The sequence below is a fragment of the Terrapene carolina genome, unplaced genomic scaffold (assembly GCF_002925995.2).
Source record: "Terrapene carolina triunguis isolate 2854851 unplaced genomic scaffold, T_m_triunguis-2.0 Scaffold96, whole genome shotgun sequence".
Lineage (NCBI taxonomy): Eukaryota > Metazoa > Chordata > Testudines > Emydidae > Terrapene > Terrapene triunguis.
Window position 1 is genome coordinate 56,905,517 of NW_020664447.1, and position 26,321 is coordinate 56,931,837.

General features: G+C 42.7%; 1 protein-coding gene across 2 annotated transcripts in view; it reads left to right on the forward strand.

Annotated features, from left to right (window-relative positions):
• Positions 1-9,677: 9,677 nt before the first annotated feature.
• BRMS1L (BRMS1 like transcriptional repressor) overlaps positions 9,678-26,321 on the forward strand; it is a 45,807-nt gene continuing 29,163 nt past the window's right edge. For both annotated transcript variants that reach the window (XM_024195987.2, XM_024195988.2), the window contains exons 1-3: positions 9,678-9,847; positions 20,514-20,604; positions 22,574-22,701. In XM_024195987.2, coding sequence (XP_024051755.1) covers positions 9,712-9,847; positions 20,514-20,604; positions 22,574-22,701 — 355 coding nt within the window. In that variant the 5' untranslated portion in view covers positions 9,678-9,711. The remainder of the gene's footprint in view (positions 9,848-20,513; positions 20,605-22,573; positions 22,702-26,321) is intronic.

Consider the following 26,321-nt stretch of genomic DNA (forward strand, 5'->3'; position numbering starts at 1 on the left):
GCACTCCCTCACTTTCACAGACCTTGGGAGGCAGGCCAGTCCTCGCCCACAGACAACCCGCCAACCTTAAGCATATTCTCACCAGCAACCACGCACTGCACCATAACAACTCTAACTCAGGAACCAACCCATGCAACAAACCTCGATGCCAACTCTGACCACATATCTACACCAGCAGCACTATCACAGGACCTAACCAGATCAGCTACAACATCACCGGCTCATTCACCTGCACGTCCACCAATGTTATATATGCCATCATGTGCCAGCAATGCCCCTCTGCTATGTACATTGGCCAAACTGGACAGTCACTACGCAAGAGGATAAATGGACACAAGTCAGATATCAGGAATGGCAATATACAAAAACCTGTAGGAGAACACTTTAACCTCCCTGGCCACACAATAGCAGATGTTAAGGTAGCCATCTTACAGCAAAAAAACTTCAGGACCAGACTCCAAAGGGAAACTGCTGAGCTCCAGTTCATTTGCAAATTTGACACCATCAGATCAGGATTAAACAAAGACTGTGAATGGCTATCCAACTACAGAAGCAGTTTCTCCTCCCTTGGTGTTCACACCTCTACTGCTAGCAGAGCACCTCACCCTCCCTGATTGAACTAACTTCGTTATCTCCATACTTATTTATACCTGCCTCTGGAGATTTCCATTACTTGCATCTGAAGAAGTGAGGTTCTTACCCACGAAAGCTTATGCTCCCAATACTTCTGTTAGTCTTAAAGGTGCCACAGGACCCTCTGTTGCTTTTCACTCTGCAGTGGCAGTTGCTGTCCTGCAAGGCTGGTCTCAGCTCACTGCTCTAGATGTTGTGGCCTATCCCTCCTCCGTAGATGGAGGCAAAAGGGACAGACACATCAAACCTGAATGTGATCTTGTGTGCCAGGTCGCAATGCCCAGAGAGCAGGGAACTAGACAGAGCACCACAGTACATGCATCTCTGCTGTGGTGTGGGTGCAGGGTGGACTCTCATGCCCCCTTTTGTGACTTACAGGCTTTTTCCCACACCTCTGCCATGAAATTTACTAAAAATTTATGTGCCAAAATCATAGCCTTAAGTATGAATGCTAAAAGGTTACTTTTTTTTTTTTTATGAAAGCTGAGGTTCTCAGGTGATAATGTGATCCCAGCAGCTAGAGCTTTAAGAAATATACCAACTGTTGCAGGAGTCATGGTAAAATTGCAAGAATTGGCAACATTATCTTGCTGATATAATAAAAGAACACATTTCATTACAGCACAATAACTTTAACTCTGAAGGTTGATTCTTTAATATTAAATATATATTACTTTATACTTAATGAGAATAATTTATCCAATCAGCTGGCAGTGCAAGATTTATTTTTAAGTGCTTGGTTTTCTAAATTGTGTGACAAGTAAATAGATTTTGTAATTCCACAACCTTAATTTTTTTAAATAATATTTTTGTTTTGAGAATTTGCCAGGCCTTATCTTTCTTTTATTTTTAAGCAACTAAAATGAAAGCATAGTTTTAGAAATTTTAAATAATAGAATGGGACTGTAACAGGGAGGATTGGAGGGCCAAGCAACCTAGTGGTTAGAGGACTCAACTTCCAGCCCCTTGCTTGATCAAGGTGCCCCAGACTTTAAGGCTGAGGGGGAGGTAGGGGAACCCAGGCCCTCCCACTCCACCAGGTCCCAGCCCAGGGCCCCGTGTAAGTCAACTCTTGGGTAGGGGGCCTCCCAGGAGGGAGACTACATTCACTGCAGTGAGCTACTTCCTATTGCCGTCCCTTCATTGTGAGGCATGGCCCCTATAGTCCAAGTTGCAGTGGTGACTTATCTCTAATAGTATCCCCTCATGGCCACTGGGTGGCATCCTGTTGTGGTCCCAGATTCCTCTGGGCAGGGCAGCCATGTGTTTGGCGGGGTCAGAACTCCACACGGTCTCTGTGCTTTGGTCTGGCTAGGGAGACGGTGCTTGTCACAGATGTCGGCTTCCTCCTTTTCCAGAGGGTGTTCAACCACAGCTCTGCCCAAGGCCCCGCCCCCACTCCACCCGTTCCAAAAGGCCCCACCATTTGCCTGCCCCTCTCTTTTTCTCTCTTTGGCCCAATAACTGTTCCACTCTGGATAAATACTTAAATAGTCATTGAACCAGAGACAGACAGCATGTGAGAATGGCTCTGTGATCCAGTGGTTAGGGAACCCAGGTGGGATACCCTGGGTCCAGTCTCCCTCTGCTCAGGGGCAGATCAATTATATAGATTTGATTAGGATTAGGGCCACAGTTTTTCCCTAGCTCGGTGTAAAAAGCATTATAAGAACATGAAAATGTTAAAATCATATACATTTTTGAAGGGCTTTACCTCAGGAACATTTGGACCAAATGATCCCAAATTTACACCACTAACTCTGCCTTCAACCGGCATAACATTTTTCAGGAAAATCTGACTTTGCATGTGGTGTGACAGGTTCAGTCACAGAGACCCCCTGATGTGCTGAAACTACCTCTGAGCCCGTTTTCCCTGCCAGCTTGACTTCCAGAACCCTGTCTTGTTGAGCCAGACACGCTACTCCGCTCCAAACAGACCCAGAGTCTGAACCACGTTCCCAAAGCTGCAGGCTTTAACTGAAAACCACTCAGCAGGTACTCCTGTCTCCAGCACCCAGACACCCAGCTCCCAGTGGGATCCAAACCCCAAATAAATCCGTTTTACTCTCTATAAAGTTTATACGGGGTAAGCTCATAAATTGTCCACCCTCTATAACACTGATAGAGAGATATGCACAGCTGTTTGCTCCCACAGGTATTAATCACTTACTTTGGGTTTAATAATAAAATGGGATTTTATTAAGTATAAAAAGTAGGATTTACGTGGTTTCAAGTAATAACAGACAGAACAAAGTAAGTCACCAAGTAAAATAAAGCAAAAACACGCAAGTCCAGGCCTAATACATTAAGAAACTGAATACACCCTCAGAGATGTTCCAATAAGCTTCTTTCACAGACTAGACTCCTTCTTAGTCTGGGCCCAATCCTTTCCCTAGTACAGTTCTTGTTAGTTCCAGCTCAGGTGGTAACTGGGGGATTTCTTATGACTGCCGCCTCCTTTGTTCTGTTCCACCCCCTTTTATAGCTTTGGCACAAGGCGGGAATCTTTTGTCTCTCTCTGGGTTCCCATCTTTCCTTCTAAATGGAAAAGCACCAGGTTTAAGATGGATTCCAGTACCAGGTGACATGATCACATGTCACTGTAAGACCTCATTCTCCATTCTTTCAGGGTTGGCCTGCACGTACCCAGGAAGGTTTGCAAGTAAACAGAGCCATTTACAACCAATTTTCCTGGTTAATGGGAACCATCAAGATTCCAAGCCACCATTAATGGCCCACACTTTGCATAGTTACAATAGAACTTCACAGTAATACTTTATATTTCTAGCTTCAGATACAATAATGATACAGTCATACAAATAGGATGAACACACTCAGTAGATTATAAGTTTTGTAATGATACCTTACAAGAGACCTTTTGCATAAAGCATATTCCAGTTACATTATATTCATACTCATAAGCATATTTCCATAAACATATGGAGTGCAATGTAACGTGTGGATTTTAGAGCACTTTCAAGAATCAGTTCTAAACAGAAAGTTCCACTCAATCTTAACAATGATGTGACTAAGGCTATTCCATAACTGGGTCTGATATTGCTCTCACTGAAGTCATTTGCAAAAAACTCCTATTAGCATCAATGGGAGCAGAACTGGACACCAACAAAAATGTTGCTTTAACACAGAATGGTTACCACACCTCTACATAATCTCAGTATCTGACTGTATAAACCACAGAACATATGTAACTATTTTTCTCATTATCATCAGTAAACATGGTAAAGAACAGGTAGCCGATGAATAGATATTGTTCCTGGGGTGATGCAGCCTTGCAAAGTTGTCATGAAATTGTAACAGGACCTAAGAAATGACATATAGTCTATCCTACGCTGATCTTCTCAACGTTCGTAGTTTGAGTGTACAGTATTGGATCTATCTGACCTAGATTAGAGACACTATCTTTCGTATTTTTACATGTACTTTAGAGCTGTGATTCTTGCGGCACTCTGCAATAATCATCATCATCTCCTTGTGAATTGCATGAGTCATGAATACACTCACAAACCATCAAACTCACATTTTATAGTTATCAGGTGACAGCCATCACTATAAAAAAATATTGCCCTATTCTATAGTAATAGCGCCAAACTCTAATACTATACTGTTATAGTAAGGTATACTTGTTTTTATTTTCTTTACAGGGATGTCATTGGAGAACTAATGGAGGATGGGAGAGAGAGCAGAGAACTGGAAAAGGGCAAATATATAGTACCTTATGAGTATATAGATAGGTAACCTATCTATAAAAGGGGAAATAAGGACTTCTCAGGGAATTATATAGACCAGTCAGCTTAACTTTAGTACCTGGAAAGATAATTAAACAAATAATCAATCAATCAGTTTGGAAGTAAGGTGATAAGTAACAGTCAACATGGATTTGTCAAGAACAAATCACATCAAACCAACCTAATATCCATCTTTGACAAACAGGGAAGGGGGGAAGCAGTTGATGTGATATATCTTGACTTTAGTAAGGCTGTTGATAGTCTCATATGAGCTTTTCAAAAACAAATTAGAGAAATAAAGTCTAGATGAACCCGCTATAAGGTGAGTACACAACTTTTTGGAAAAGCAAAATCAAGGAGTAATTACCAATGGTTCACAATCAAGCTGGAAGGACATATTGGTTGGGGTCCTGCAGAGATCTGTCCTGGGTGTTGTTGTATTCAATATCTTCATAATTTATTTAGATAATGACATAGAAAGTACACCGATAAAGTTTGTGGATGATACCAAATTGGGAGGAGTTGCAAGCACTTTTGGAGAACAGGACTAGAATTAAAAATAATCTTGACAAACTGGAGAAATGGTCTGAAATCAATATGATGAAATTCAATAAGGACAAATGCAAAGTACTACATTTAGAAATAATCAATTGCACAAATACATAATGGGAAATGACTGTCCAGGAAGGAGGACTGCAGAAAAGGTTGTGGGGGTTATAGTGGATCACAAACTAAATATAAGTGAACAGTGTAACACTGTTGCAAAAAAAGTGAACATCATTCTGGAATGTGTTAATAGGAGTGTTGTAAGCAAGACATGAGACGTAATTCTTCCATGCTACTCTGCACTAATCAGGCCTCAACTGGAGTATTGTGTCCAATTCTGGGCGCCACATTTCTGGAAAGATGTGGATAAATTGGAGAAAGTCCAGAGGAGAGCAACAAAAATGATTAAAGGTCTAGAAAATATGACCTCTGAGGAAAGATAGAAAACACTGGGTTTGTTTAGTCTGGAGAAGAGAAGATTGAGGGGGGACAGGATTCAATTACATAAAAGGTTGTTACAAAGAGGAGGGAGAAAAATTGTTCTCATTACCTCTGAGGACAGGACAAGAAGTTATGGGCTTAAATGGCAGCAAGGGAGATTTGGGTTAGACATTAGGAAAGGCTTTCTAACTGTAGGGGTAATGAAGCACTGGAACAAATTACCTAGGGAGGTTGTGGAATCTCTGTCATTGGAGGTTTTTAAGAACAGGTTAGACCAGTGGTTCTCAACATATTTACCATTGTGGGCCGCATATGCAGCTCTCTATATGTTATGTGGGCCGCATCCACACAACATATATATACTACCTATACATAAAAAAAAAAAAAAGGTTTAGTATTTGTTATATGACAGCACTACGATTCAAATCAATATAGTACCTTTCATTCCAACACTGGTAAATGTCTACCAAGAGATTTAAAATTAGCAAAATAAGTAAAAACATTAACTGTTAAAATTAATTAATTTTCTATAAGTGGGCCTTGGCATGGCGTATTGCAACCCTCACTTCCACGTTGCTGTTGGTGGCACGGCTGATCTGAGTGCCCAGAGAGCAAGGCTGCAGAGCCTGCCTTACAAAGATGGGAGCCCTGCCAAGTGTGGGACACATACACACCCTGCCAAGGACTACCCCTACATATACCCAGCCCCCCAGCCAGGGACTGCCCCTCAGCCCCTCCTCAGACTGCCTCCCCCCAGCCAGGGAATGCCCCCCATCATCCAACTCCCCTGGAACTGTCCCTGCAGCATCCATACCCCGCCCCCCCAACACTAGGCTGGCATAAGTGCTTGCCCTGCAGGGAAAGGCAGAAAGGACCCCCCAGGGATTGCCCCCCATGCACCCAGACCCCCACCTAGGGACTGCCCCCCAGCAACTTCCCCCAGTGCCCAGCACCCACAAGGACTGCCCCTCAGCACTCAACCCCCCTCCCCCATCTAGGGACTGTGCCCCAGTATCTAGCCCCCCATCCAGGGATTGCCTCTAGCCACCAGTCCCCCCCACCTAGAGTCTGTCCCCCATGCACCGGCTGCACCCCCGTCCCCACAGCCCTAGCGCCCCCCGCATCCTCTCCCCATGCACCAGCCTCCTGCACCCCCCACAGCCCTAGCCCTCTGTAGCGCCCTCCCTGCACCTGCTAGTCTCCTACCGCAGCTGCAGGTAGCTTAGCCATGCAGCGTGCCTTGCCTGCCTGCTGCTGCGGTCCTAGTGCTGAGGAGTCTGCTCCAGCCAGGGTCACTGGACCCACGATCCTGCGGGGTGGAGGGGTGCTGAGTATCCATACCTCCTGGCAATGCTGCTGGGCCCGATCCTGCCTGGGTGGGGGCTGACGTCACTGGGCCCGATCCTGCCAGGAGGGCTGATGCTGGGCCTGATCCTGCACCGCCCCATTTTTGCACCTCCTCACCACCTCTGCAACCGGGGCAGGTGCCCCGTTCGCTGTGCCCTAGTTATGATCTTGAGGATGTCATGTGGGCCGCAGCTGTGTGCTAATGGGGCCGCAGGTTGAGAACCCTGGGTTAGACAAACACCTGTAAGGGATGGCCTAAATAATACTTAGTCCTGCTTCAGTGCAGGGGACTGGACTAGATGACCTAGTGAGGTCCCTTCCAGTCCTACTTTTCTATGATTATACATATAAAACTGGAAGCACCACAGAAACACCTTCTCAACTTTGCAGCACTCAACATGTACAGGTATGTTTCTTCTCCTACTTTCTGAGGTTGGCAATGGAAATATTTTCCATTTGATCTTTTGTATTTTTTTTTAGGCCACAAAGCTTGTTCTTCCCACAGAGGTGGTTTAACTTTCCTTAACCAAAATCATGTAATTAGTAATACTCCAAAACACTGCAGTAACAGTTTTTTAAGATGTAGTGTCCTTGAGCATTACTGTGATATGTTTTTATTAACAAGCCAGGACGGGTAACTGGATACATGGTCTTTGATACTATAATGCCCCATACTGACCTCAGTCAAGACTTGCTGGTATAGGCTGCTGGACTGGCAGCAGTTGGGTTGGTCTTGTGGGAGAAGACAATGCATCATGTATAAGGGGGGATATTTAAAAAGCAAGAATGCTTTAGGTAAGGCATCACTGACAATGCAACAGGGAACCCAATTATGAGGTTTTTAGGTTCTGTAGCAGTTGACTGCTCCTGGTTGAGAGGATGAGCTGCTTTCAGAGATCCCACTGGGGGAAAAGAGAAGCTGCAGATTTCTAATTACAAAGCAATGAAATGTAGTTTTTCATGGTGTTTTGTAACCATTAATAAGTATTTTATGTAGACCTTGTCTTCGCTAGGAGGGTTTTGCCAGTTTTGCCAAAGGATATACAGACAAGACAAGAAGTACTAAGCGACGCAGAAGATGGTTTTATTTTTTTTCTTTTGTGTTTGTCATTTTTCCTTGTCCTCTTCATATGAGAATGGGTAACTGATTTATGTGGCCCAGTGTTTTTGGGCCTCATTAATATATGTAATAACTTACATTCTATGACAAGTCTTTCTAGCTACAGTTTAATAAAACAGCTGTTAGTAAGTCTGTCTCATACTTAAACCTCAGTTTCCTATTCACTACCCATCCCACCTCCTTGTGATTCAGCTGTGGTTTGAAATTCCCAATTTGAGAACTCCTGCAATACTCCAGTTGGTGCTAAACACTTCATGCGGTATCTTTGAATACATCCCAATCTCATCTAAGGAAACATTCATGCTGTCACATTCAACTTTCAGTCCACACCTTAAGTGAATAGAGAAATTTTGTGTTGTGGGTTCTTACATGGACCCCATTGTTACAAAACTCTTTTGAAGCCTTCCTTTATTAGTGTTTATTCTGAAAGTAGGGGAGGGAAGTCTATTATACAGTTATAAGATCTGACTGAGCAATACGTTTCTCTGCTATGTATAAAAAGATATAAGGTAGTCATTAATTCACAATTTTGTGGTTAATGATTTTAAAGAGCTGGAAATACATAATTGCTAATATGGCTAAAGGAGCAGCGCTCCACATTAAGATAAATAGGTGAAGGTGAGTTAAAATTTATTCATAATTATTAATTAATAATTTAACCAAGAACCTGGAAGGCTTGTCCAAGGCTGGTTTTGTCAGGAGGAGGGAAGCCAATGAAACTCTTGGGCCTGATTATCCCCACAGATGCAACTCATCCCCCATTGAAAAGTTGCATACATACATTTGTGGAAAAAAATACAGACCTCTTATATGTTTAACGGCAAACATAAAACATTATAGTCAGGGAAGGGAGAACAGACAGCTCCTTGCTCTCCTCCCTGCTTCTCATCTGCCTAAAAAGTTTTGTCATCTGAAGCCCTCTTACGAGCTTAAAGGTTTCAGTCATCTGCTTCCCCCCGTGCTCTCCTTCCTTGCTACCTTTGCTGCTTCTTTCCCATCAAGTTTATCAGCTTTGAGCTGGTCACCTCCATTATTCAAGCTTCTTTTGGCTGAACCCCAGATTGGAAGCTGGAGAGATTTAATCCTATGGTAAATGACTCAGCCTAGGGTGAACCATAAATGTTTGTGGTCTGTCCAGACCAAGGTACAAACGTGTTAGCTAATTTGAGGTAAATGGTAATTGAGTAATTCCAGTTAAAAGACAAAACAAAAAACCTCTAAGCATTTTGGAGAATTGCTGTTTGAAGTGACACTGAAGCTCAGTATTCAGATGTAGGGTTCTGATGTCTAGGCCAGGTTCTGATGTCTAGGCCAGGAGGTACTGCTGTGAGTGTGACCATTCACCCAAATGCCAGCCAGCCCGTCCGTCCATCCCCTGACCCATCTCATGCTGCGCAAGGCTGACAGGAGGAGATGAAACCAGCTCTGGCATATATTCCTAGCTAGCTCTAACTCATAAACTGTAACCATCAAGGAACCCTTCAATTAGATCAGCACCCTTGGCGCCAGAAGGATTGCAGGGGAGGGTGGGAATTCCCTACCTCTACCTCCCCAGCCCCAGCGCTCATCACAAGCCTGGCACCTCCCCTATCTAATCCATGGCTATGAAACTACAGTCCCCTCAGACGAACTACAATTACCATGATGCTTTGCACAACGGCCTACCACACTTGCTGAGTTTGCCGGGGGAGCCGCCCCCCCGGCCCAGTAGCCACCAATAAGCGGCGAGAAGGACCATGCGGCAGGGACTTGGGTTGCGTTGTGTCGCGTGCGGGAATGGCGCGGTTTTATTGAGGGGCGGGCAGGAGGCGGAGCAGCCGGTGGCGGCGGAGGAGGAGGGAAGGGCGGTCCCGTGGCTCGGCGGTATCTCCGGGGAGGATGCCGGTCCATTCCCGGGAGAAGAAGGAGAACAACCACGATGAGATGGAGGTGGATTACGGGGAGAACGAGGGAAGCTCCTCGGAGGAGGAGGAGACTGAGAGCTCGTCCGTGTCCGAGGAGGGGGACAGCTCAGGTAACCGGGGAGCGGGTTCGTGGGCGAGGGCACCAGGGGCCGTTTGCAAATGCCAGGGAAGGGCGGCCGCTCGCGCAATTACATTGCGGGGACCGTTAACGCCTTCCCCTGCTGTGGGGGCCGCAGTCCGCCCCAGCCCCCGCACGGCAGCATCTGACCCCGCCCCTGCACCTCTGACCACCACCCCCTTCAGCTCGCTCCCTTCTCCCGGCACGGCAGCATCTGCCCCTTTACCCCCTGTACCGCAGCTTCTGAATCCCCTTCTTCTTGGTGGGGTGGGGTGACAGCCCACACTCTTCCCTGCTGGGCAACTTGTGAACCCCCCTTTACGGGGGTACGGCCTGCCCCCTCTGCATGGCAGCTTGTGGACACGGCCCCTCCTCCCTTGCCTGGCACCTTCTGAGCCTCCTCTTTCCAAGGGGATATGTCTCACCCCCTCCTTGTTCATGGTAGCTTTTTGCTTTACCCCATGGGACCACAGCCTGTGTCACCACACTCCCTCTGCATGTCAGTTTCTTCTTGCCCTATTACCTGATGTGGGGGCCACAGCCCCCTTCGCCTATCTGGTAGTTTCTCCTTTTCTGATCTGGGGGGCCCATCCTTTCTCACCTTCCCCTACGTGGAAGATTTTACCCTGCTCCCTTCCTGCATGGCATCTTCTCCTTATCTGTCTTTCTTGAGTTGTTACTATTTTTTTCCCCTCCCCATACACAGCATTGTAGCATCTTGTCCCTTGCCAGGAGTTCAGTTGCTAACTTTTACAAGACAATATTATGCATCTATAATAAGGCTTTTTTTTTTTTTTAAATAAACTATGGGTGTTTAAAGAAACTACAGAAAATTTCTTATCAAAAGTTCCATAGAAAAGACTTTCCAAGGAATAAATATAATGTTTAAAATACCACATATCACTTACAAGAAATTACCTGTTGGTAGTGTTGTTGGTCCCAGGATATGAGATGCACAAGGTAGGTGAGGTAATGTCTTTTATTGGACCAACTTCTGTTGGTGGACAGTACAGTCTTTCCAGTAACACAGATCTCTTCTTCAGGTTAGGGGAAGGACATCAGAGTGTCTGAGCTAAATACAGGTTGGGGGGTCTCAAACTCCATTTACTTTAGTGCCAGACCTCAAATCCTCCCAGCGGGCCAATAATGTCACTGAAGATGGTGTTCAGAAAAGAAAACGTTTATATTGTATTTTTTATTTTGAATGTCTTAGAAATAATAAAACTGTCATACAACTTTATACAATTCTTTGCCAGCCAGAGAGTTTTTAGTGTTTGCCAGACACCTGGCAATGCTTCAGTTCTGTCAGTTTGTTGATGTTTGGCATCAGTGACTGAGCAGTTGAAACCTTCAGGATTGCAGCAAGGTGTGCATCAGATAGTTGTGTTCGGTATTTTGACTTGTTTATAGTCGTGGAAAAAAGTGACGCTGCCTCCATGGCTGACTCTGCCCGGCAACTAATGATGCTGCCACCATGGGTGACTCTACCTGGTGACTAGTGATGGTATCTCTGTCCCTCTCCCCCAGCCAGTTGGAGTTGCAGCGGGCTGCGTCTGCAGCAGACATTGCCCGCAGCGTGGCTGCATGCATCTCTCCTCCAGGGTCCACAGTGGGGAGGTTCTCGGGCCACAGATAGCCCGTGAGCCGGGACTTGGAGACCCCTGCTGTTAAGCATAAGGGTTAATGCATAATATATACCTTCCACCAAGTTGGTCCAATAAAAGAAATTACCTTAGTGTCAATATTAATGTGGCTGTGAACTCAGTTGAATTACTATATTGCTTCACACCGGCAAAAAGTGAGGTTGAGTTGGATAGCAAATTATCCTGCTTTAAATCAAGGGAAGAAGCTTTGGATGGAATGAAGTTTTGATGAGTATTGAAAATAATTGGTGAGCTTACCTTTAACATATTTAACTCCAGTTGGTTTATTTTATCAACAGGTGTTGTCTAGAAGTTTTAGATACAGTTAACCAATCAATACAGTCTGCACTTGTGCACCAAGGCTCCCCTGAGTTTAGAAATGCCATATTAGTAGGGCCCTACCAAATTCATGGTCCATTTTGGTCAATTTCACGGTCATAGGATTTTAAAAACTGTAAATTTCATGATTTCAGCTATTTAAATCTGAAATTGCACAGTGTAATTTTAGGGGTCCTGACCCAAAAAGGAGTTGTGAGGGGCATCACAAAGTTATTGTAGGGGAGGTTGCGGTACTGCTTCCCTTACTTCTGCACTGCTACTGGCAATGGCGCTGCCTCCAGAGCTGTGCTGCTGGAGAGCAGCAGCTGCTGGCAGGGAGCCCAGCTCTGAAGACAAAGTTGCCACCAGCAGCAGCACAGAAGTAAGGATGGCAATGGCATGGTATGGTATTGCCACCCTTATTTCTGCGCTGCTACCTGCTGAGCTGGGCCCTTACTTAGCCGCCACTCTCAGCCTGTCCACCTCTGAAGACAGCAGCACAGAAGTAAGGGTGGCAAGGTATGGTATTGCCACCTTTTCTTCTGTGCTGCTGTAGGTGCGGCATTACATTCAGAGTTGGGCATCCAGCCAACAGCTGTCACTCTCTGGCGTCCCAGCTCTGAAAGCAGCGCAAAAGTAAGGGTAGCAATACTGTGATCCCCTTAAAATAACCTTGTGACCTCCCCCTGCAACTCCTTTTTGGGTCAGGCACTCCAATTTGAGAAACGCTGATTTCCCCCCCCCCCCCTGAAATCTGTATTGTATAGGGTAAAAGCACACAAGACCAGATTTCACGGCGGGGGGGAGGACCAGATCTCCTGGTCTGTGATGTGTTTTTCATGGCTGTGAATTTGGTAGGGCCCTACATATTAGTGATGAATGTCAAAGCCACAAGTTATGCTCATCATCTCAGATGAGAACTCAGACATTTTGTAGGACACCTTTGGTATATCTGTATTGGCCACATCTTATAGGAGAGCTAATTCAGAAATTTACTTTAAATACTATTTTTACTATCTTTACCTTTAAGACAGGCTGCCCTAATTACCACAAGTCCCACCCTTCAGGCTTTAGAGGGAGAAGAAATTGTAATACATTTTAGAAACATACCAAAATTACCTAAACCAATTCTCCCATACATAAAGTTGTGGTTTTTAATACCTTGAGGCATCCCAGGTCTAGAAATGAGTGATCTTTTGGGAAGTGATATCTCCGTCTCTATAAATCCTCACCTGAAGGGCAGTGAGATATCTGACCTTAAACCCGTTACTTTTCCAGGACTATTACCCATCATGCTTCTCAAGTTTGGGTAACCTTAGGGAAGAAATACCAAATTTTGGGAGTACCAAATAGGGAATATAATAAACTACTGGCAGTATTTTTAAAGATACTTTAAAGCTATTTGGAGGTTGGAAATGTTACAAATAATCCTAGTGGAGATGGATTAGTGGGCAGAGTGCAGGTGAGTCAGTCAGAGGTGCATGATAAATCCAGTTGATCATGAGGGTGTGTCATTCCATATGTGTTATGTATACATGAAACACTTCCTTCTGCTAGGTGGAAGGTCATTCTGGATTGTGTATGTATGTACACAGATGTAGAAATGGAGGGTCTATGGTGGTGTTAACTGCAGCTGGAAGAGGGCATTATTCTCCCGCACTTCGAGGTGGTGCATTCCACATTGTAGCAGATAAGAGTACACATTCACACTACCCAGTACGTTATGCAGGGGGGAAAGGGTCCAGAGGACCACTGATTCTCAAGGAGGATTGGGGTTGAGGTTGCTTATCTTGATTTAAAATCCCATGATATCTGTTTATGAAGTAAACAAATACTAATTATTTGGAAACAAAGCATTAGTTACAAAAATTACTTACTGAAACATGTCTGAAACCTGAAACCTAGCTGAGACCCACCTGAACCGTGGAACAAAGTGGAAGAAACTTTAGGACCCTGTTTGCCTTCCTGCCTTGTGTGAGGCAGACATCCTGAGGAGTAAATTGTTGGGGTAATTATATAAGGGAGCTAAAGGTAAGAGTAGGAGGGTTTTTTCCTCCTCATATTTATGCTGTCTGCAATGCAAGCCAATAACAGGCTATGACTGTTGCAAATGGTCACGTCAAGCAATGGGTTATGGCTTGATAGGATATTTTAAAAAACAACTAAATTACTTGGAGCCAGTAAGTTGTGCATATTTTCAGTCCATGTAACTTTCTGATCTTATTACTATTGTCTTCGTTGCCTCTTCCCCTTACTTGTTTACTTGTTGCATCTAGTCTTTAGTCAATAATGAATAATTTGTCCCATCCTATTGTTGCTTCTTGCCTGTTAACAGTAAAATAATATTTTAATCAACAGAAGTCCTCTTCTGTGTTAAATATAACTTAATTTCAAATTGTAATTTTGTATCTAAAAATTCCAGGGCCCTTTCTGATCTAATATTACTCTTGTTCTCTGAATTTGTTTGTGTATGCGAACTGTGGAGTCTGATACAGAACTCCCTGCCAACCTCTCATAAGCTGCTGGGGTGAATGGAAACTCTCTGAAATGGCTGACGTCCTTCCTTTCAGAAGGAGCCCAAAAGTTCACTGTGGCCTGCTCTTGTTCACCACCAAAGCTCTCCTCACTTGTGGAGTACCAATGTTCAATCATTCCACCATGCTGTTCAACTGTATGAGCCAGTGGGAGAGCTGGTGAGACATCATAGTTTGAGGTGCCAACAGCATGTGGACAACCCAACTGTTTACATCAAATGTAAACTGTACCATTGTGATGCTGGCAGACCAGATGCCTGCTCATGCCTAGGCCTCCCTAAACACTGACAAATGCATATCTGGAAGCCATTCTGGCTCACCTATATGTTAGTATTGTTAAAATAGAACTTATGTTTATAAGAATGTGTTTAGACTTGATGAAATGTTTGTAGGATGCTGCATGTATTGATCTCACTTATAACAGCTGTATCTTGTGGTATAAAGTTATATTGAATGTTTGCATTATAAACCTCTAACTGTATAACTCACCAAACAGGAAAGAAGCATTAATTAATGTAAATTACTTGTCCTGTACACAAGAAGCCCCATTGCAGCCAAATGAACCATTGTGAAACATCAAAGAACAAAGACTTTGTTGACTGATTGCCTTTTCCCTCCTCTCCCCACACCCATGAAGAGGAGATGGGTGCAAACACTTGTCCCACGAGTTTGAACTCTGGGAGAAGGGAATAAAAATTCATGATCAGAAGGAAGTGTATCACTGTGCTGCTTGGCATTTGGAGAGGGCAATATTTCTAAGAATAAGCATGAAATCCCCATGCTGCTTAGCTTGGATTAGCTATAAAGGATGTAGAAAGCTTGCGTGGTGCATCAGCTTCTATTACCTTTTGGAACCTAAGATTGTAACTCATATGTGTGTGTATGTTTACCTGCATTAACCTTGTAAATAACTTATTTCTTTTTCTTAGTTAATAAATCTTTAGTTTGTTATAGGATTGGCTTCAAGCATCTTTGGTGTGAGGTCTAAGGTGCAGTTTACCTCGTGTACGTGACTGGTCCTTTGGGACTGGGAGTAACCTGGTTTGTAACAGTCTGCCCTGAGGTTGGTATTCACAGTCGTGAGCACCTGGCTAAGAATCTCATTAGTCTTCCCTGTTACGTTTACATTGAAGTTAAGTTGGTAGCAGCCTTATGAGGGAGTAGAGCTAATTTGCATCAAACAATATTGAGTACCTTCTGTGGTAACAGAAGAACACACAATTCCATATATGACTGTCTATGAGATTGCACCCCATCTTATTGGACACAGATTCCGCCGTATTGATGATGGGTTCGTGACCTCAAGGCTTGCTTATTGAAACTCATATGGAGGAGTCATTGTGTAGCAGCTGGAGCTCCTTCAGGCAATGAAACAGCCACCCTGCTTAGCAACACAGTTTGATGAAGCTTTCTGGCACAAGATGGCTTTCCATTAGTCCCTATGTGAACAGGGCTCTTGATCTGTTCAAACTGAAGCTAAACTTTCAGATAGTAAAAAACAAAGAACGAAACTATGATGCCGAACTTCTTTATCATCTGTACAGTGATCAGGTGAATAAAATGTACCTGACTTTTCTATGTCCAAACCTGCAGGAAGCCTGGAGGATAAACCAAATGATTCAGTTGGAAAGAACTAATGCAGGAAAGCTGCTGCAGGAATTGATGACATTCTACCAGAGCCTTGTGGTGAGGGTTGTGAAACAGTGTGTTTTTTGAGAACTGGACTGCTGTGTTAAACTAAGACCTCACCTTTGAGTCAAATTACTTACCATTTTGTGCAGTCTATTTTGGAGTCGCTTTTCAGCTGGAACTTTCAAAATACACACTAAGTGTTCCTGTTGTCAAAGACATCAAAAGTAGGTGTCGAGATTTCTTGTTGGAATTTGTGAAACAGAGATCACCATCAAACGTTCAGTGATTAAATCCCTTTCAGTACTAAGTCTTTGTATTGTGCTAAAGCCTGCATGACCTAGATGAAATATCAACCATTGTTTTGTAGAGACCTTGAACAGTTGAAGCAGCAGTAAAGAGTTTTGCCTCTGGTTCACTGGCATACTCAAGACAAATAAGTAGAGTAGATTTGGGTTGAAGTTCTCGAACACACTGCTGCTGGGGACAAAGACTTAGTGGACTTGGTTTATTTGCTCTTTTGTTGCTGTCGCTACCTTCTAGCACCACTGCAGTTGAAAGATTTTCTCAGATGAACTTGATAAAAACAAAACTGCAACAAGATGCAAGAGGAACTTTTAAAAAACATTCTTTGTGTTGGAGCATATATGCAGTGCCACGAAATCTGTTGTGAACAGTTTGCACCAATGAAATGATTGCACTGCACTGGTGATATGTGTGACCACCAACAGAAGCATTCTACTTCTGACGAAGACTGCTATTTTTAATTCTGTCATTAGCCATATTTTGTTTGAAACATCTGCCAACCCTCTCTTGGGATACAGGTACCAGACAGGGGGTTTTGATTTTTGAATTTGATTGCCATCTCATAGCTTTGTTGCTAATGTGGATGAATTTCTGCTGGGGCATGTAGCTTTTTTTTTTTTTTTAATCAAATCTGTACTAGGTATCTAATTAAAGCTTTTGTTTGGTCTATACATCAAATAACAATGTATTTTATAAAAATCTTCACTTCAGTATACAGATTAGGCTATTTTTAAAGTGACTTTGGGTTATTAATGCAGTAGAAATCTGGTGATTCTTCACCCTTGTATATAGTTCATTGTATTAGTGTGGTTGTGACACATCAGCCTCAATTTGCCTCAATTTTTGTAGGAAAATTCTATCTGCTGTAAACCTAACCTGCCAGTTTTCAGGCTGAGGTGACTAGATTTGTGAGCAAACTCAGGTTTATAAGGGAAACTGAGCTGCAATAACCACACAGTTACTTGTGTTGCTCGAGAATAAGGTATGCAAATTGAGTTTAAACATTTTTAATTGCCAAATTTGCAGGGTCAGGAGCATCTTGCAAGGGAAAATGTAAAATTCAAAGCAATTTTTCACCAGCTTTTGCAGGGTAATCCATATTTTGCTGGATTTCTTTCAATTTGAGAGGGTCTTTTGCACAAAGTTGTGGTAGTCACTGTTTACTCAATACGGAGGTGTTGCCTCTTTAAATTAGTATACTATGTATATGCAAGTAACTTTTTTTTGCCTTAGAAAATCAGTTTAGAATTTATACCAGGGGTCGGCAACCTTTCAGAAGTGGTGTGCCAAGTCTTCATTTATTCACTCTAATTTAAGGTTTCGCGTGCCAGTAATACATTTAAACATTTTGAGAAGGTCCCTTTCTATGTCTATACTATAGAACTAAACTATTGTTGTATGTAAAGTAAATAAGGTTTTTAAAATGTTTTAAGAAGCTTCATTTAAAATTAAATTAAAATGCAGAGCCCCCCAGACCGGTGGCCAGGACCTAGGCAGTGTGAGTGCCACTGAAAATCAGCTCGCATGCCGTCTTTGGCACACATGCCGCAAGTTGCCTACCCCTGGTTTATACAGCTACCTCAAGCAGGAAAGTAAGAAATTCAGTCTTGCATCTAGTTTGTCTTACTCCGCTAATCTGTATTTTGCTGTGTGCACAATACATTTAAAAAAAAAAAAAAGCCATGCTGTGTAAAGTAATAAACTTTGAACAGGCCTGACTTTTTCAGAGATGTCTAGCACCCACAACTTCCATTAACTTCAGCTGGACTTTTGGGTTCCCAGTACCTTTGAGAATCAAGACGTGTGTGTGATGCTGTGCTACATTTTATAACCCTGGAGGGACCAACTTTTTGCTAGGCACTGTATGAACGCACAGCATTATGGGATCCTGGTCCTTGACTGAGGCTCCTAGAGGCTGATGGAATGCAAATAATAAATTGTTCCTTTCCTCCCTTTCATCATGTCTCCAGGCACAAAGAAACTATCACCAAAGTTTGCCCCCCACCCCCAAAAGCTTAAACGCCCCTCCCAATTACAGTGTAGTTGCAGAAGATTCCATCCAGCCGAGAAGCCTAGGAGTGGAAGAAACCAGCAAGCACTATATTTATCACCACATGACAACTGTTGATATGCGGCATTGAAGCTCTGCCTTCCATGTCATCACCCATGTAGATTGCTATGTTTAACAAAAAATGAGGCTGAAGACTTGAGTGGTACTTGTATAAATCAGTCTGATACAGACACTTTGTTAAAATTCCCCATGGCAAACTTATGCTGCAGTTAAGGAGGAGGCAAAAGGTCGCACCTAGCAGAGCTCCTTGGGACCGGAACTGGTGTTGTAATCCAGACTCTCTCCATCTGGATATTTGTGAGGAATTGTCACTGTACTTCACAGAGAGAGAACTCCTATCTGAAGTGGCCTCATGGGGACATCAAGAACAATGGGTCTAAGACAACCCTTCCTCACAAACAATGCAGCCTGTCTGTCCAAGTAGTAGTCATGGAAATACTAACAGCAACTGGAACTGTCACATGTGTCTTTAACCCTTCCAAGCTAATAAAAGAGCTGAGAACACTTGGAACCATTCCTAAAAGATGGTAGCATGTCTCTCAAATAGGAAATTCTCCTTTCTAACCAAGAAATAGACAATAGCCTGACCAGTGCTAAAGATGCTGCTGCCACCACCGCTACTACTAAATCCTAGTGACCTTGCCATTTACCATCCGATACGCTTTTCTTCAGGAGGTTGTATCTCTATCATGAACAGAAGTTGAACCAAAAAAAAAAAAAAGTGGTATTATCAAACCCACCTTGTCTCTGTTTTCCAGGCAAGCTAGTCAAGAAGCTAGTCAAAAAAGCTCCAGAGTCAACAGTGCTCTGCTGGTATCCTGGTTATTTTGGAGTCTAGGTACAAGGTATTGTACAGAGACAGCACCAATTGCTCTAGGGGATGACCTGTCTGTGTACAAGAGAATTATATCTCTCCTCATTAATAGATCTGTGACATTCAGTGCTAATGAAATTCTCTTGTCTCCACTCCATGATATTGTAGGGGTGAACAGAAATGTCCTTTAAATAACTTAGTGTCCGCACTTAAAATTTTGTTTTTGTTCATGCTTGCTGAACTCTGGTGCATCCAGCTAACTTTCTTCTGACTCCCCTGCCTTTGAGTGGTGAGAGCTCACAATACACATTTTTTGAGACACTTTCCCTTCTCTTCTGCCAAGAAGTCCTCTGGGAAAGATTAGGTGAGAAACTCCTAAAAGAGGGTGGGGGTGTGTGTGTGTGTGTGGGGGGGGGGAAACAAAGCAGAAACTCTTGTGGAAAAACACTTTTCAAGTTCTCTTGTACATTATAGAGAACAAAAAGGCAAATTCCACCTTGAAAAAAGATAAGATTTACATTCAATATTTTGGAGCACGTATCCAATACCATCGGGATTCTCTCCATTTCTAGGACATTTAACATTTATCTGCATCTAAATTAAGAAAGCAACTAAGCCTCTGCATACCTCTATGGTAATAGGAGGTGTCAAGCAAAGTTTTTAGGGAAAGTCTGGCAGAAGAGCTTTGCCAAAATCCAACATTCCTTGCTTTTTAAAAAAATGGTACTTTGATCTCTAAATGCAAGTATATTTAAGGAAATATTCAGAAATGTCAATAAAATAACTCTGGCAATGGTGATGAATCTGTTTTTATTGCATTGCTTTAAAATATTTATTTAAATAGTCACTAAGATAAATGAGGGAGATTCCTATACATGAGCTCTTTTGGCTGCAAAACCAAGAAAGCAATTTAATATAATGAAAATTGTCTTCAAAACTGAAGAACTATGACTTTCTTTTTTTAGTGGAGGTTAATCTATACAAAATATCAGTCTATGGATAACCAATATAACTCCATGGACTATGCACTCATTTTGTGTGGATTGCTATTGCTTCAACTAACTAAACTGATCTCCATTTCTTCTAATTCTAGAAGAAACCCAGTTAGGTTAATTTCTTTTATATACCACAGCAAATGTAAGGTAGCTTTGAAATTTGGAATTGTCTTCAGCAGGGACTAATATCTCTTAAACTTTTAGCTTACAGAACATCAGTAGCTGGCTCAGTTTTTCATAAATTGTTTATTGTTAGCTTGGGTTTCAGTTGTATAAAACTGGTAACTTCATTTCCAATAAATTTATTCTGAGATATTATTCTCCCAAAAAAACCCTTTTAATTTTCAGAAATGGATGATGAGGACTGTGAAAGAAGAAGAATGGAATGCTTAGATGAAATGTCCAATCTTGAAAAACAATTTACAGACCTCAAAGATCAGTAAGTAGTCAAACATTTTTAAAAAGTCTCTTCCTTTGGGGGCTCATTCTTTCAGTAGTGCTATAAGTGACCACGAACAGTCAGTCTTTCTTTTCCTGTGTTGCAGGAATTACTCTTATCTGGAAGAGGATTCTACCATTCCAGCAGCTGTTGACTCTTTTTAAAGAGCATAGTGTTAAATTGGCATTCTGAGATGAAATAATTGTGCGGGTAGTCAAATTTCTACTTTATTCTCTCAGTAGAATTTTTAGGGGAAAGATAAATGTAGATTTAGAGTAAGAAAGGGGATCTCAAATGCAGTTGCTGGGTGGAGGTGCCAGCATGAGTCTCCTGTCCCAGAATGCTGAAGGGATATATGTAGACCTGCATTCTTGTGGGGGTGGCATCAGGACCCCTTTTGCTTCCCTATGTCATTGGTACCAGTATATATGCAACCAGAGGCATTCCCCCAGCATTAATTAAAAGCCTGTCTAAAATTAAGTTTTCAACATCAGTGTAACAGACTGCAAAATTTGACTTCTCTCTCAGCTGATAGTCTCACCAATAAAGTGTGTTTTGAATTGTCATTTAGATTTTGTTTTCAGAAATAATTCTGTAAGGTCAAAAATTTGTGCTTTAGCAGCAATTGATACCTATTTAAGGCCTGGTCTACACTAGGACTTTAATTCGGATTTAGCTGCCTTAATCCGAATTAACCCTTCACCCGTCCACACTACAGAGCCAGTTAATTCGAATTAAAGGGCCCTTTAAATTGATTTCTGTACTCCACCTCGACGAACGGAGTAGAGCCTAAATCGATTTTGTTAATTCGAATTAGGGTTAGTGTGGACGCACACCACCGAATTACTGTGTTTAAGTTAATGGGGTAGTGTGGCCGCACACCACCGAATTAATGTGGTTTAAAACCGAATTAAGGTGCTTAGTGTGGCCGCGCACAATCGAATTTATACAACCTGTTTCCCAAATTCGAATTATCTAAATTCGGATTAATCCTGTAGTGTAGACATACCCTAAGTTCTATCAGCCTACTTCTCTCCTTCACTGCTCTAGATAGGTTTATCTTTAATAGACATGAAGTGAAAACTAAAACAAGCAGGTGAGCTAGTATTGATGGTTGACCATTCAGCTTTCAACTTAACTGATCTGCAACACTTTTTAAAAGTTATCACTATTGAACCCAGAGGCTCCACTTGAGAATGGGGCTCTGTTGTCTTACGAACTGTAAAAACTGTTTGATAGATACATTGTGATCTTCAGACTTAACCTGTCTGTTCTGTAGGTAAAGGACTCTTCCCACATCGCTCTGCCAATTAATATCAACTTGTTCAGAAGGGAACAATTTTAGAGGTTTTAAAATATCAGCTCACTTTCCATGCCAGTTGAGTATGCGATATCTTAGCTGAAGGTGCCAGTTAGTGTTATGGTGGGAATATTTTATGTGGTATGCAGAATCTGTCCACTGAGAACTGATATGAAGGCTCATCTTTCCATGTAGGTTGCTCATCTTTTTGCATGTAGTGTTATTTGATAAGTCAGTTGCTGCCAATCTGGGTAATCGTCGTAAAAGTTTCTGTATACCATCACCAGTTCCTAGTCACCAACACCAAGGGGAAAGTGTATTGTGTGTTTTTTTTTTTTTTTTTAAGTGAAGCGATCATACTCTGCAATGCCATTAATATCTGTGATTCCACCTTCAGAAGGAAGGGATAGAAATGCTATGCTTGTACATCTTTCCTAGAAGGGTGAAGTATACAAAAAGAAAATAGTTTACTTTAAAAGTGACTTTTGTCTTGGAATTTAGAGTGGCAACAGATTTAGATTTCTAGGTTTTAGTAGATCTGTCATGGGATTATTAAACGTTATGATTGTAGATATGGGATCGTCTAAAGAATTCTTGCATACAAAACTGTCATTTCTGCTATTCTGCTTATATTGGCTCTTAAGTAATGCACTACATTTTTATTTTAAGACTTTACAAAGAAAGATTAAGCCAAGTGGATGCAAAACTACAGGAGGTCATAGCTGGAAAGGCACAAGAATACTTGGAACCATTGGCAGCTTTACAAGAAAACATGCAAATCCGAACAAAGGTGGCAGGTAGGAATGTGACATGATTGTTGTTTAACAGTGTAGATCTATTATGCAACTTTAAAGTCAGGTGACTCATTCTAGAACATGTGACTATTATAAATTTGTAATACCTCAGAAGAGAAATCTAATGGACACTTTTTTAGCAGAAGCCAACATTGTAATAGATTGTCTGTCTGTCTCCTCAAGATACCGGTTGATTAAACTCTAGGTAGTATGATATTAACTTGTGCCGCATCTGTTCTCTGTCTCTGTAGCATTGTACAAAATGATTACACTTCCGCATTAATAAGGGCTGCTATTTCTATTAGTGTCGGAGGATTTCAAAAATAAAGGATATGAAAATGTGAAGGAGACTTTTGCCCTTAGATTAATCTCAAATTGATAAAATTTTTGAGTACTTTTTTATGGCTTTAAAAATCTTGTTTTGAGTTGTGATGTGAGTTGTCTTTTACAAACTTTAAAACTGCTACTGTATTTTATTAGAACTTGTTAGATCCCTTAACGTACAGTGCTAGAAGACAATATGACACACAAGCACACTTAAGCTTGTAATTTTTAACATCTAACACACTGAATATATTCTAACACTGTCTAAAATAGTTTCTGGTTATAGTTTTGTATAACCAGTTCAGCTGGCCTTGTAATCCATGTCTCCAGACCTTACTGTGCAGAGGATATAGGGCATGTAAATTCCTTAACAATGGGTCTACAGCAGGTGTGCAATTCTGACCCCAAAAAAGAAAAAACAAATAATTCCAGGAATTTTAAACTCCGAGCGTTTAGCTAAATTGGATCTTAACATCTGGATACAGTTTTAATAACTCTTGTCAACTCCATTTTGTCTGCTGAGGTAGAGTATTAGCCATGCCTCATGGCAGTTACATGGTACGCTGACATGACAAAGAAATTGAAGAGGAAAACAAAGATCTGCTCCTCTTGTTCTACTCCATTACGAAGTTTTTGGATGGTGACCTCTTCAACCAGATTAATCCACAGATGCTCAAACTGTCTGTGGTAGGAGAGAGGTGTCCCCTAGCACAGGTTAGAAAAGAGCCACGAGGAACCATGCCTACCTCCTCTGAAGGGAGAACCAGCAGAAATGAAATACAGATAAACAATCTGAAAAAGTGCAAAACTGCCTTGGCTTGCATCATTAGTGCTGGTGATCACAAGCACTGCCAAAATCTTTTTCCTCATCACTCAACTCCAGGCCACGAAGCAAAAGCAGGTCAGGCCCAGAGGATCAAGAGGGATCTTCTCTTTATTCTGTGGGTTCCTCTCAATGGGGTTTTACCTACTGCTCCCTCATATAAGGACAAGGATAACTTAGGATTTCGGGGGCTAGTCATTCTTTCCCCCAGAAAGATCACCTAACCCTTCTTCAATCCTAGATATCCTCTTCAGAATTGGTCTTTCCCCTGGGATTGACATATGTTGTTGTAATTGCCCTGTTATCCTAACCTAGGTCTTGGATCCCCTGGCTCAAACCTCAGACCTGTACTGCAAGCAGTGGTGTAGCAAACGGGGGAGTGATCACCAAAAAAGGCGCCACCCGCTGCAGCGGTTTTACTCACCCAGCGGCACATTTACTGACGGGGCGGCGCACTGGGTCTTCGGTGGCAGTTTGGCGGGGGGTCCTTCACTTGCTCCGCGGGTCTTCGGCGGCGGGTCCTTTGGTGCCTCTGAACACACCTGGAGTGAGTGAAGGACCTGCCGCTGAAGACCCGGAGCGCCACCCCGTCAGTAAAAGCGCCGCTGGGTGAGTAAAAATTAAAAAGGCACCAAGAAATTGAAAAGGCGCCGCTTGTGCTCAGCAGGAGAGCGGCCGCTGCCCTGCTCCCCCCAAGCTACGCTACTGACTGCAAGTACTGAGTCTGGAGTCACAATGGTATGGAGAGGCAATATATTGAGATTCCCTGACCCATTCACATCTTCAGTGCAGTTGGGGAGCCCATTACCCTGTCTCCTTCAGAATCTGAGAGTAACCCTAAAAAGCAGAGAGAGAGAGAGAGAAAAAAGTAAGCAGGCCTTACCCAGTCGGAGCTACTGTATCACGAATACCTTTCAAGTTGAAGAAGAAATTCATGGTCTTCCCCATTCAGACTAGTCATCTCTCTCAATCAGATTCAGAGGAGTTGGTTCTAGAGAAAACTCCAAAAGCCTGGGTTAGTTGTGGAAGCAATCATAATCATAATCACTAGACTCAAATGGCTTTTCTCAAATCTTGAGAAAACAGTAAGGAAAAAGAAAGCTATGAAATCTAAACAGATGGATTACTGCTGGAATTAAGGGTCAGCTATCAGAAGCTGAGCAGGAAGCTTAGGAGAAGGAAGTTTGTCTTGTACTATTTGTCCCAGAATAGTACGAGACCCACACAGGGTAGTAGCAAGACTAGAGCTTGCTGGATAATTCTTCCTGGTCTCCCCCTTGCCCTTAAAAGAGAGAGGGCAGGAGGATGAGACTGTCTGTCAGGGACCAAACTAGAACTATACATTCCCTTACCTGCTGCCTTGGAGGACATCATTAGAATCTGCAAAGACCAAAAGGCTGGAAAGAAAGGTAAACTTTTTTGCGGTGTCGGTAGGGATAGGATTTACCTAATGAGTAGGGCCCTACCAAATTCATGGTCCATTTTGGTTAATTTCATGGTAATAAGATTTTTAGAAAATCATAAATTTCATGATTGCTGTAATTGTAGGGGTCCTGACCCAAAAGGAGCTTGGGTGGAGAAACAAAGTTATTGTAGGAGGGGTCACAGTATTGCCACCCTTACTTCTGCAATGCTGCTTCAGAGCTGGGTGGCTGGAGAGCAGTGGCTGCTGGCCGGGAGCCCAGCTCTGAAGGCAGCGCCGTCGCCAGCAACGGCGCAGAAGTAAGGATGGCATGGTATGGTATTGTTACCCTTACTTCTGCACTGCTGCTGGTGGGGCGCTGCCTTCAGAGCTGGGCACCTGGCCAGAAGCTGCTGCTCTCTGGCCGCCCAGCTCTGAAGGTAGCACAGAAGTAAGGGTGGCAATACCGCGACCCCACCCCCAATATAACCTTTCAATTCCCCTCGCCCCCATGGCCTCCTTTTGGGTCGGGATCCCCAGTTTGAAAAACACTGGTGAAATCTGTATAGTATAGGGTAAAAGTACACAAAAGACCAGATTTCACAGTCCATGACGCATTTTTCACAGCTGTGAATTTGGTAGGGCCCTACTAATGAGCCTGCTCAAATTAAACACAGCTCTTATCTGGAGAAGGACACAGCATTTCCTATGAGGAGACTTCCTATCAAAGAACTTGATGTACATGATGGTAAACTCCTCCCCGAGGGGAAATAATGAAGTAAGCTCCAGCAGCTTCCATTTGCTTCACTTGGGCCATGCTAGTGTGGACAGACTCCTTGTTCACTTTTTGGGTTTCTTATTGTCACTCAGGAAACCCTGGCCTCTAGAACAGTGGTTCTGAATCTTTCCAGACTACTGTACCCCTTTCAGGAGTCTGATTAGTCTAGTGTACCCCCAAGTTTCACCTCGCTTAAACTACTTGCTTACAAAATCAGACATAAAAATACAAAAGTGTCATAGCACACAATTACTGAAAATTTGCTTACTTTCTCATTTTTACCATGTGATTATAAA